The 10,633-nt window shown below is 32.2% G+C and overlaps 1 protein-coding gene across 1 annotated transcript in view; it reads left to right on the top strand.

The window, feature by feature from the left end:
* The first annotated feature begins 1,251 nt into the window (after nucleotides 1-1,251).
* The window catches only part of LOC135133677 (zinc finger protein 117-like), a 49,872-nt gene continuing 40,490 nt past the window's right edge, over nucleotides 1,252-10,633 (top strand). Inside the window, exons 1-2 of the mRNA XM_064062150.1 lie at nucleotides 1,252-1,480; nucleotides 10,213-10,403. Of these exons, the coding sequence (XP_063918220.1) occupies nucleotides 10,214-10,403 (190 nt within the window). The 5' untranslated portion in view covers nucleotides 1,252-1,480; nucleotide 10,213. The remainder of the gene's footprint in view (nucleotides 1,481-10,212; nucleotides 10,404-10,633) is intronic.

Here is a 10,633-nt window from a genome sequence, read left to right as displayed (position 1 = left end):
CACGGTATAAACAACTTACTTTATGACCAGACACAACGACGTTGATTTATAAAAGTAATGAAGGATATCTAGGTATACAAGGTACCACAGCAAATTTAAATATGTACCATTTTTAAGTAAAACTGGTTTTTTTTGGTTATGGTTACCTATATACCTAGTCCAAAGTTGTACTACATAGGAATAATAAAACAGAAAACACACACAGGTACTTATCATAATCACTTTCAATCCACTAGAAAATAAAATTACCTTTTAGAAGTCGTAACAATTAAAAAGTGACTTATTTCTAGAATTTAATTAGTAGATAGAACATTAAAAAAAATAAATAACTTTTATTGCACTTTATGCCGTATTTATTTGTTATTGTTATTTACTTTTGAAATGTGGATGTCGGAAGCGATATTTTAGGACATAATTTCAACAGTAAATATATTTTAACAAAACAATATATTAATCGTGCAAAAAAAAATATTACGTAGGTACTTTTAACCTATTTTGCAAATAATATGTAGGTACACGCGGAGATAACATTAATTCACTCTCTGAAACTAAATAATTTTGGGTAGAATTTAGTAAACATTCGTTAAAAAAATTCGTCCCCATTTCCACAAATTGAAATAAATTATTCCACCCAACGTCTTCCCCCCGAAACCCATATTATATTTTATTTAATCTTTATTGCTATCACTTCCTGATCCGCGCAACCGTCGAAACCGCCACGTGACGCTCTTCCATGCTCACCCCCCGTGACATCCCTTATCTCAACCATTACACAAATTGTCCCAGTCCGCCCCATCCCTATTATCGCAACAATCGGCCAGTTTTAATCAAAATTAAACCTGAATAAATAATAACCTCCCGAAATGAAAACGACAAATACCCAGAAATTAATAAAGCCATCGATCCATTCCCGTCGATTCCCATTTCGCCCATTAATACCAACAGAACAAATCAATTACCAATTGCCGCCAAATTAATCGCTCCGCAACGACAGAAAAAATCAACTCCCCAATCAATTCGATTTGAATAACTTATCACGATTAGGTTTATCCTCGACCAATGGCGAGCCGCGCTCTCGCGTTGCCCCACCCCCCCGCGCCCTCGCGCCAATCGCAGCCTTCCAGAGGCGGCGCCAATCGGGTGAATCAGGCACGTGTTTCATATTAGATTCACGTAGATTCTACCTGGTGGGGCGACGAAGTGAAAAGTTATACCTGCGAGATTGCTGGATGTTTTCAGTCAGGTGTAACGTACCATCGACGCAGCATGGGTAGGATTTTTCGACTCCGTGCTACGTAACGTAAGATTTCGGGAACGTGATTCGAGATCCTGGAACATGTGAATGTTCCTAGGTGGACTGATTTGATTGGCCAAAGACGCGAGAGCCGCTGTGATTGGTAGTGTTAAGGTTGTGATAGTGCGAATTTGAACTATGAAAAAGACTGATTGGTGCGTTTAGAGAATTTTCGTGCCGTAGCAGGTAAGGCCAAATCGCTACTTTTTAAGAGGGTGTGAACCGAAAAAACACAAAATGACATTTTATAAAGCGCTAAATACACCTACTGGCTTCGGGTGGCCAAAATATGCCCTTTATCGTATTTTTGAGGAGACATCTTGTACGTAACAAATAATCGATAAAATCACAATTAAAAAAATATGTTTCTGATGTAACAATCAGCAAGCCGACGAGAAATTCAATAATCAATAGCTGAAAACTGAAACTGACTAATTAATTAATTAAGTTGTCATTAGAACACAACTCCAAGTTTGTCATTGAATTATTACCCAGTTTGGGGTTTTCTTTTAAATGTCAATTGCGTATTTTTTTTTAATTGCGAAGCTAATTACGTATAATTTAAAAAATGAAGGTAAAGTCCACCAACAAATTTAGGTGTAAAGTCAAAAAAACTACGAAAATTGATTTTTGTTGCAACAAGTGACATTTATTTCCCTGGAATGGTCATGATTATAAGTATACAGATTCCATCAGTTTTTGCTTCGACTGGAGTATAAAAACATATATAGCAATCTTTCATTTTAATACTATACCACTAGGAATCAATAATTTACGTTTAAAATCATACATATAGGTATGTAATTACACCATATAATTTGTTCACAAATAATCGTTTTTCGCGTCCCAGAGATATACAGGAAGTCCAGAAGAAGAAAATTATCAAGTGTACACCAAAATAACCATGATTATGACGATCAATAATTTTACATGTAGCTGTATCCAGAAAAAAATATGGAATTTGAAATCGATACTGTATAGTGTGAAAAAAATATTTCAGTCATCGTCATCCATTCTATATCTTATTCTAGCCGAACGTGTCACAAGCTGAAATACTTAATAATTTAAAAGATTGGGTGTTTTATTTCATTTTTTTGGTAATGTTCAAGTATTTATATCCAGATAAACTCAGATAAGTCAGAGCCTGACGTACAGGCTGTACTTGGAGTTTATGAAATCAAATCCGGGAAATGTTGATCTATAATTAACTTAGAAAACTGTATTCTTGTACCTATATATTTAATAAGTATTTAAAATGGGTTAATAATTACGTTTACTAAATATACTGGGGATAAAAAATTAATTTTAGTGTGGTATACAGCGTGTCTATAGGAATTAAATTATTAAACTGTTTCGAATAATTATTACGTAAAAAAATGTCAAAAATGGCAAACAAATTGTTACGATATAGGTACTCTTGTATAATATTTATTTGTGGAGATTTTAAGACATAGCTGAAGATAACACCTTGTATATCTATATATATATATTTTTTTTTTCTTACAGATTTATTAATAAAGATTAAATATGTAAGAATTTTTGATATGATGTAATCAGCTTTCTGAAGAAGACGAAATAGTAAATGTGCAGTAAAAAAATTTTGATTATGAGTTGGCTTTCTAGACATCTGATAAACAAATTTGTATAATATTGGAAGTATTCTCAAAATAGGACACATAATTCATATAAATTCGTACTACTATACATTAACCACCTCCCCAAATCTCTACTTGCGTCACGGCTCGGCCACAAACAACTTTTTCCAGTAATTGATTATCCAAGGGTCAATGCTGGGATGACAGAAATTTGCGTTAATCAATTCAGAGAATAATAAAACACAATGGATTGGGTGACACGTGTGCTAAAAAATTGATGGGTTTTAACTACCTAATTGATGGGTATAAATGGAAATTTTCGCTTGTTTGTTTGCAAAGTTGTGCTGATTTGCATTCTAGCCGAGTGGCGCTATATAAAAATAAAATTGTTATTTGATTGGTTCGGAAGAATTCATCATTATTACAAATGATGGGTTATTCTGGTAACATAATTTATGAGGTATTCTTAGACGGTGGACATGGATGTCTGCTTCTGGGTTCAAGGGTCGTTCTTACCATTTGTTTGATTAGGTCGTTATGAGGAGTGAGATCGATCGAGCGATTTTCGGAATGGGTTAAGGGGGTTGTACAGATTATTTCGTGATATATGTAGCTAGCGTAAATAAAAGTTTACTTTTAATATATTTCCACCCATAGTCTGAAGGATAAGTAACCATCGATTTTGACACAACTGGTATGAGGCAGTTTACACAAATAAGGTGTAAGTGATGTTTTTTAGCAGAAACTTGTCCAACTTCAAATTGTACACAAGCTAGGACATACTTTTATAATTTTATAAACAATCATTTTTTGTGTTCTTACAAAGAAGTATGTGATTTTTTTAAGCGCTATGGCCAACTAGAGTAAAAATTTGAAAAATCACCCGATATATTTATATTAAAAATAAAAAGTTTAAAATTTCGTGAATTATGGAAACGTACATACAATCCATTACCCTAAAAATATGAAATGGGGTTGTGTTTTTGTGATGCTAGATGGATATCGATGATTTTTTGTTCCAGTTTATATTAATTATGGTATAGGTATAAGCGCTCTACCTCATTTGAACGATTAAATTACTCTAAAACTGCTAATACCTACCTTGTAACACATGAATTATGTATAGTTGAGAATCTAAAAAACTTCTTAGAAACTAACTTAAAACTAACTTTTGACATTTCCGGTTCTACCGAAAATAGAATCTAATTTTGTCTTTTAAGATTTATATTATAGTGTTTTATCGTAATATTTCAAATAGCCTATTTCATTTTTTTTGTGTTTAAAACAGAAAAAGTAAAATAAACATATATAGTTATAATTTCATAGAACTCTGAAATTTGTAGAATACGAAAATACGCTTCGCCGGTTCCCATCTACTGAGTAAATCTCAGTTTATATGTGTAAGACAGCACTCTTTAAAATTAATAAGCTAAAGAATAAATCACACAAAATAAAAAACGAAAATGAAATTGACTTTCTACTTTTACTGTTTAATTTCTGTTAATATACCGGGTGAGTCACTAAGCGCACGTTTTTCTATATCTCATTAATTAATTATTGAAATTAAAAAAAAAAACAGAGACTAAATTGTAAACACCTGCAGTTCTTTACGTAGGATAGGCATTAAATTTCCAACTATACAGAGTGTCCTGTTTTAAGATATATAACACAAAACTTATTTTTTTTAACAGAACATTCCAAATATGCATACATTTACATACTCTCATTGGCATCTTCCTAGGCTTTAAAACCATAGTCTACTTTGGAATTTTGATGAGACGTTGCCACATTATTCAAATTTTCTTGAAGTTCTTAGCGATAACGCAAAGTTTAAAAAAAAAACTGTGTTAGAATATTTTATGGAGAAATAAACAAAGATACGCGCTTTGTTGTAGTGCAAATTAAATTGAGTCTTAATATACACAATGTTCATAAAAAATCTAAAAATTGATTCCAATTTTTTGAAATAGAATACTCTATTTTATTACTGTGTCTTACTCTGCTTTTTATTTTTTTTTATTTTTTGTTAAGTATTTTCTATATATGAAGCTGGTAGTTTGAGAAAGTTGAAATATCTATGTATAAGTAGGTATCTGAAAATTGTATTGGTATAGATTTTTTTTAACACTATGTATACAAAAATTTAATTTAACTGATGCAACAATAAACGTCTATGTCTATTTATACCACGTATATTATAAAAATACCCTTGCGTTAATAAAAAAAATAAAAAAAAATGGCATAACGTGGCAACGTTGCATCGGAATTTCAAAAGTAAACTATAGTAATAAGGCCTACAGCGAGTCCAATCAAAGTGTGTAAAAAGTTAAAAACATATTTACACAAAACTAGTTGTGTGCTACGCCTCAAAAACTGAACACTCTGTAGGTATATTTGAAAATAATGTTAGTGTAAGTATGCTACTTAAAGAAGTATATAACTGTACTTAGTTAACTTTTTTGTTCTATCTTTGGTAATTAAGGAGATATCGAGAACCGCGTTCTTAGTGACTCACCCTGTACATAACGCGATTTTAGTCTATAGTCATTTCGTTTATTTTTGCCGGTTTTCGAAAGTTATTTAATCCACCTTTTATTTGTATTTCATATAATAAAATAAAATAATAAAATTTTCAGTTGAAAATGTAGTAGGGTAAATGTGTACAAGAGTACGCACTTAGTGTAAAACTGTCAATAACTTTTTAATTTTTTTGGATAGACAAATTTTATGATATGGGTTCGTTATATACATGTTTAGAGATCAGATATATTTAATCGTACGCCCCAACACCACTATATTTTAAGAGTAATTTCAATTTTTGTCAAGATGTGTAAATGCGCACTCTTAGATAGTTCATTGCACAAGAGTGCGAATTTGAACGCTTATGAGTACGCATTACATTTTATGAAAAAATATTTGTTTCTAAGGTGAAAATAAATGGGAATAAGTGACTACAGACTACACATAAAACGGGATACCTATTTCTTCGTACTCTAGAGGTCTTGAAAAGACGAGAAAACGTAAAAACAGAGAGTCGGTCGACGGACTCAATTACAACACACTCAGGAAGTAAAAATAAAAAAAAAAAACACCATAACCACCACCACACAACTTGAGAAGCAGTACAAAGTAGTAGAGTTTAATAATTCATTATCGTATGATATGTATCTCCAAGACTATTAGACTACGTATTGCAAGCAGTGCGCACTCTTATACAATACCTCGCTGCGCACTCTTGTACATTTGTACATAACCTAATGTTTTCAAAGTTAAAAACTTTTGATGGACAGAAAGTGTAAAACTGTTAGTGTATAACGACACCTTAAAAGTTACAACTAATGAAAATTATTACTGTAAAATAAAAGAACTGGTACGGACCTTACAAAAACCTAAAACTATGAGCGGTTAAAATTACATCCACACAACGTGTGAACATGAAATCGTCAGTACGACCAAACTATAAACTATATTCAGGTCACTTTTGCACCTTCATCTCAGGTTTAACATTAAATTCTGAATGGTATAACTTCATCTTACCCAGATGGCACTAATAAGCAGAAATCATCAGTGCGTACTCTTATACGTATGGGCACTCTTGTACACATTTACCCTACTACAGGTTGCATCAAAAATGAGCAATTTTTAAATCACTCTGTATATTACTATTATTACAAAATTTTGTTTTATATGTATTATAAATGTAATTATGGATTAATTAATTACAAATTGTATATAATATAAGCTTTAAAACAAATGGCAGTTTCTTATTTACTCCGCACTAAAAATTTTATAAGATAAAAACCACACTATTTCGACTGCTTTTTATTACACAATTATTGTCTGAAGAAGATGCTGTTCTTTCAAAAAATTCACCAATTTGAGTGAATTTAGCATCAGTTTATTATACTCAAAATTTAAGTTAGCTTTAAGACAATACTGACTTAATACTGACAGAGTGTAAAAATAAAATACTACAGTTCAAGGTTTTTTTTTGATTAGATACAGGGTGCACTAAGTCACGTTGTTCAGGACTACTTATTGAGCAAAGAAAAACAATTAATAAAATCCTTGGCCCCATATGTAGAAGACATAGGTAGGCCTTTAAAATTTCATTTTTCTTCTAGACATTTAACCATATTTTACTCTAGTTAGTGTTGATAACATGAAATCAATCGGCCTTTTATTATTCAAACTAATTTTGGAAGGATGATGTCTTTATTCATAGTTTTCTTCATTCCCATTTGTAATCACCCTGTATACACTGTAGGAAATTGCCATAGATGTTTTTAACAATTAGGTCTTTCATCTTATGAATTTCGCATAAATACATTAAAAAAATCGCAAAAAAATAACAAAAAATCCAGGTGACTAGATAAAGTACCTAAGTTATTGTGTCAGATTTAAATATTCTTGAATTTCAACAATTTTTTACGCAGCCGTTTTTTTTTCTTTTGGTAATAATTTGAAGCTTTTTAGTGGCCCTTTTTTTTCTTTTTTGACAATAGTTTGAAACATCTGATACATCTTTTGTTCAAAACAACTCGAATAGTTTTCGAGTTTTCGAAAATATTTTATAAATTTTTTCAAAAAATTTTAGCGTAAAAAAATTAAATCTGACAAAAAGATAGAAACTGTAAAATCGAAAATTTGTAACATTGGAAACCTGAAAAAGTGATAAATTAAAAAATTGTAAAATATTAGAGATACAAAATCTAAAAAAGCAAATTAGAAAATCGAAAAATTAAACTATCTACAAATTAAAAAATGAAAAATGCAACAATTTCATAATGAAAATCAAAAAACTAAAAAAATGGACAAATCGAAACACGGAAAAATCGAAAGATTATCAATTAAAAAAATGAAAAATATAAAAATCTCGAATTGAGAAATAAAAAAATCGACGAAACAAAATAATTTGGAATTACCTACTTCGAAGTATTTTATTTTTAATTTTTTATTTTCTCAATTTTTCGCTTTTTAATTTTTCAACAAAAGGACAAATTTATTAAAACTTTTAAAAAATCAAAAATTTGGAAAATTGTGAGACTGAAAAATTGAAAAATCAAAAAATTAAAAACTGAAAAATCGAAAAAGAAACACTAAAAAGCCCAACAATTTAGAAATTGAGATATTGAAGAATTGGAAAAATGAACACCCCAGTAATTTCAATTATTCTCTTGAAGGTGAAACTTTAAGCCGTCTGCAAATCTACAAAGATCTACTCTCCAAAGCATATGGATATGAATTATACCACGTGTTTCTTTTATTTTATACAGCCCCTGTGAGAATACAAAATTTACTGTTATAAACATGCTTTAAATTTCCTTTGTTTCTTCTCTTCAGTTGGGGTAGTACTTTTTTTTTATATAAAATTAATAACCGAAATGGAGTCGGGTGGGTGGGCGGGTTTGTTATATGTTCTTCTGCAGAGCTGTAATTAGCTGATCGAAAATAGGCTGTAAAAAAGCGCCAATCGTAACTTTTTGTTGTACAATTTGTTATATTTATTTCGGGTGGGTGGGCGGGGCTAAGTATAACTTTTCCTAGAGAGTTTTTCATAGGCAAGCACTGGGCCCTCCCACCCACCCCCTCTTCATTTTAGTGACTACTCTTAATATTGTTCACTCCTATTTTCGAAAAAATTAGACAACGGGTGAGTGGGCGGGACTAAATTTAACTTTTTCCTACAGAACCTTTTATAAGCTAGCAATAGCCCCGCCCACCCACCCCCTCTTCATTCTAATGACGCCCGCCCGCTCACTAGATTCTTAGAGGGTCTCATTGCCAAAATCACTCTTATCTTAACAGGTAGAAGACCCATTAATAGGGTAGGATTTAATGATTATGGAACCCCACACAAAAAACTGATTCGTGCTCTTTCAGGGAGGGAAGCTATTATACACATTGTTTTATTATCAATATTTCATGTTATACCGGGTGTCTGGAAAATGGCGGATCAACTCTTCAGTATATTATGTACGGGGATTTCGGGAGTCCTCAAAAAATAATAAAAAAGTCTTTATGATGTAGATTTCGGAAAAAACGTAATTTTATAAAAGTAAAATTGGCAACACTCCACGCACCGAATGCATGCTTACTTTCTGATTTCGATGGTGACTAAAATTCACTTTTTATTTTTTTTTTAGACAATAACCACAACAACCAGTAGTCATTAATCGTTGCATTATTATTAATAAAACAAGTTGTTATTTTTCAATAATTAATAAACCAAAAAAAAAAACAGGATAAGACTGACTTTGGAAAATCAGATCTATCTAAGAAAATAAAGGGCGGGTGGGCGTTACTAGTACCTGCTAAAATCAGTTTTATCCTAGTAGGTACTAGTCCCGCCCACCCACCCTCTCTTTTCTTGGAAGGTATGTCATTTGCCAAAATCAGTTTTATCTTAGCAGCTACTAGCTAGAATAAGACTGATTTTGCCAAATGACAAATCCTTTGATTGTTAAGAGCGTGGCAGAGAGTTAATCCGCCATTTTTCAGACACCCGGTATATACACCTGAATAGAGTAAGAGATATGTATTAAATACCATACAAAAAGAATAGCATAATTTTATTTAGAATATTAAAAATAATTCTAATAAAATACGAGGAACGCAAAAAAACCCAGAAAATTGGTGTATGTACGTACATTTTCGGTAAAAAACTCTTCATTAAATATATATGTCATAAAAACCTTATAATGAAGGAGGTAATTCTAGAGACTTGATTCTTAATGTAGTCACGGATTTGAAATTCGAGAAAATACTTGCTGCTGTTGACCTCTCCAAAAATTTTGCTCATAGTAGATATTATAGTTCAATATTTTTGTTCTTCATTTCTACAGTTTTAATTTGCTTTGTTTTTTATCATTTTGGAATGGGTTTTTACGCTTTTATCGCCAACCCTGACAAAGAAAGCATTTCACGGTTGCACCTGGTCATTTCCCATTTTCTCTTGTTCAAACAGCACTTTTTCGTTTTATGTCACTTTTCCGTGTCGGCCCCCCAAATTACCCTCCGTAATAAATAAGGATCGACCGTCCAACAATACAAATGGCGTTATACCGCATGAATCAATTATAAACGTAGATATCCAGGAGGTAGCGTGTTGATTTTGGCCGGCAACGTCTGATTGTTATGAGACACTAATGTCCATTTCCCGTACATTTACAGTAAAGCAAAGCAATTACGCGACAATCTCGGTGATCAATAGACGAAATCATCGCGTGAGTGCCCCGGGGATGTAAACAGCATTAGCCCCAACACTATTTGGACGCATTGATTTACCACACACCTCTAGCCATTATCCTTTTTTCCTTGCAGGATGCCACGTCTGGCCGTATTGTCGCAATATAGCAGGAGTGAGACGCCCTCGTGTAGTCCGGCGAGCAGTCCTGTGGCGGGAGTGTCGTCCAGGAGCGCCAGTCCCTTGTCCCCCCTGCCGCCGAGGCACAGTGCCTTTTCTCTAGTCTATCCAAAGGAGTTCCATCGGAACAAGAACTACTTAGTCAGTGGTAAGAAGCACCAAATTTTGATTGTTATACAAATATGATCGTACATAGTTTACGAAAATTATTACAACAAATTCAACCTACAGCTATATATCGTAGACAATTTTTATATTTGTAATAAAATAAATTGTACTAAAATTTTACGTCTTACAGGCTGTTACAAAATATTAATAAACGCTGACTGTTAAGAAATATAAAACATTAACCTAAATTTGTTGATTTCCTCAAGAAAT

The sequence above is a fragment of the Zophobas morio genome, unplaced genomic scaffold (genome assembly GCF_036711695.1).
Source record: "Zophobas morio isolate AGI-343-1 ecotype UQ-CSIRO unplaced genomic scaffold, CSIRO_AGI_Zmor_V1 ptg000022l, whole genome shotgun sequence".
In the NCBI taxonomy this organism is placed as follows: Eukaryota; Metazoa; Arthropoda; class Insecta; order Coleoptera; family Tenebrionidae; genus Zophobas; species Zophobas morio.
The sequence above is the reverse complement of the archived record's forward strand: the minus strand, read 5'-3'. Positions and strand labels throughout refer to the sequence as shown.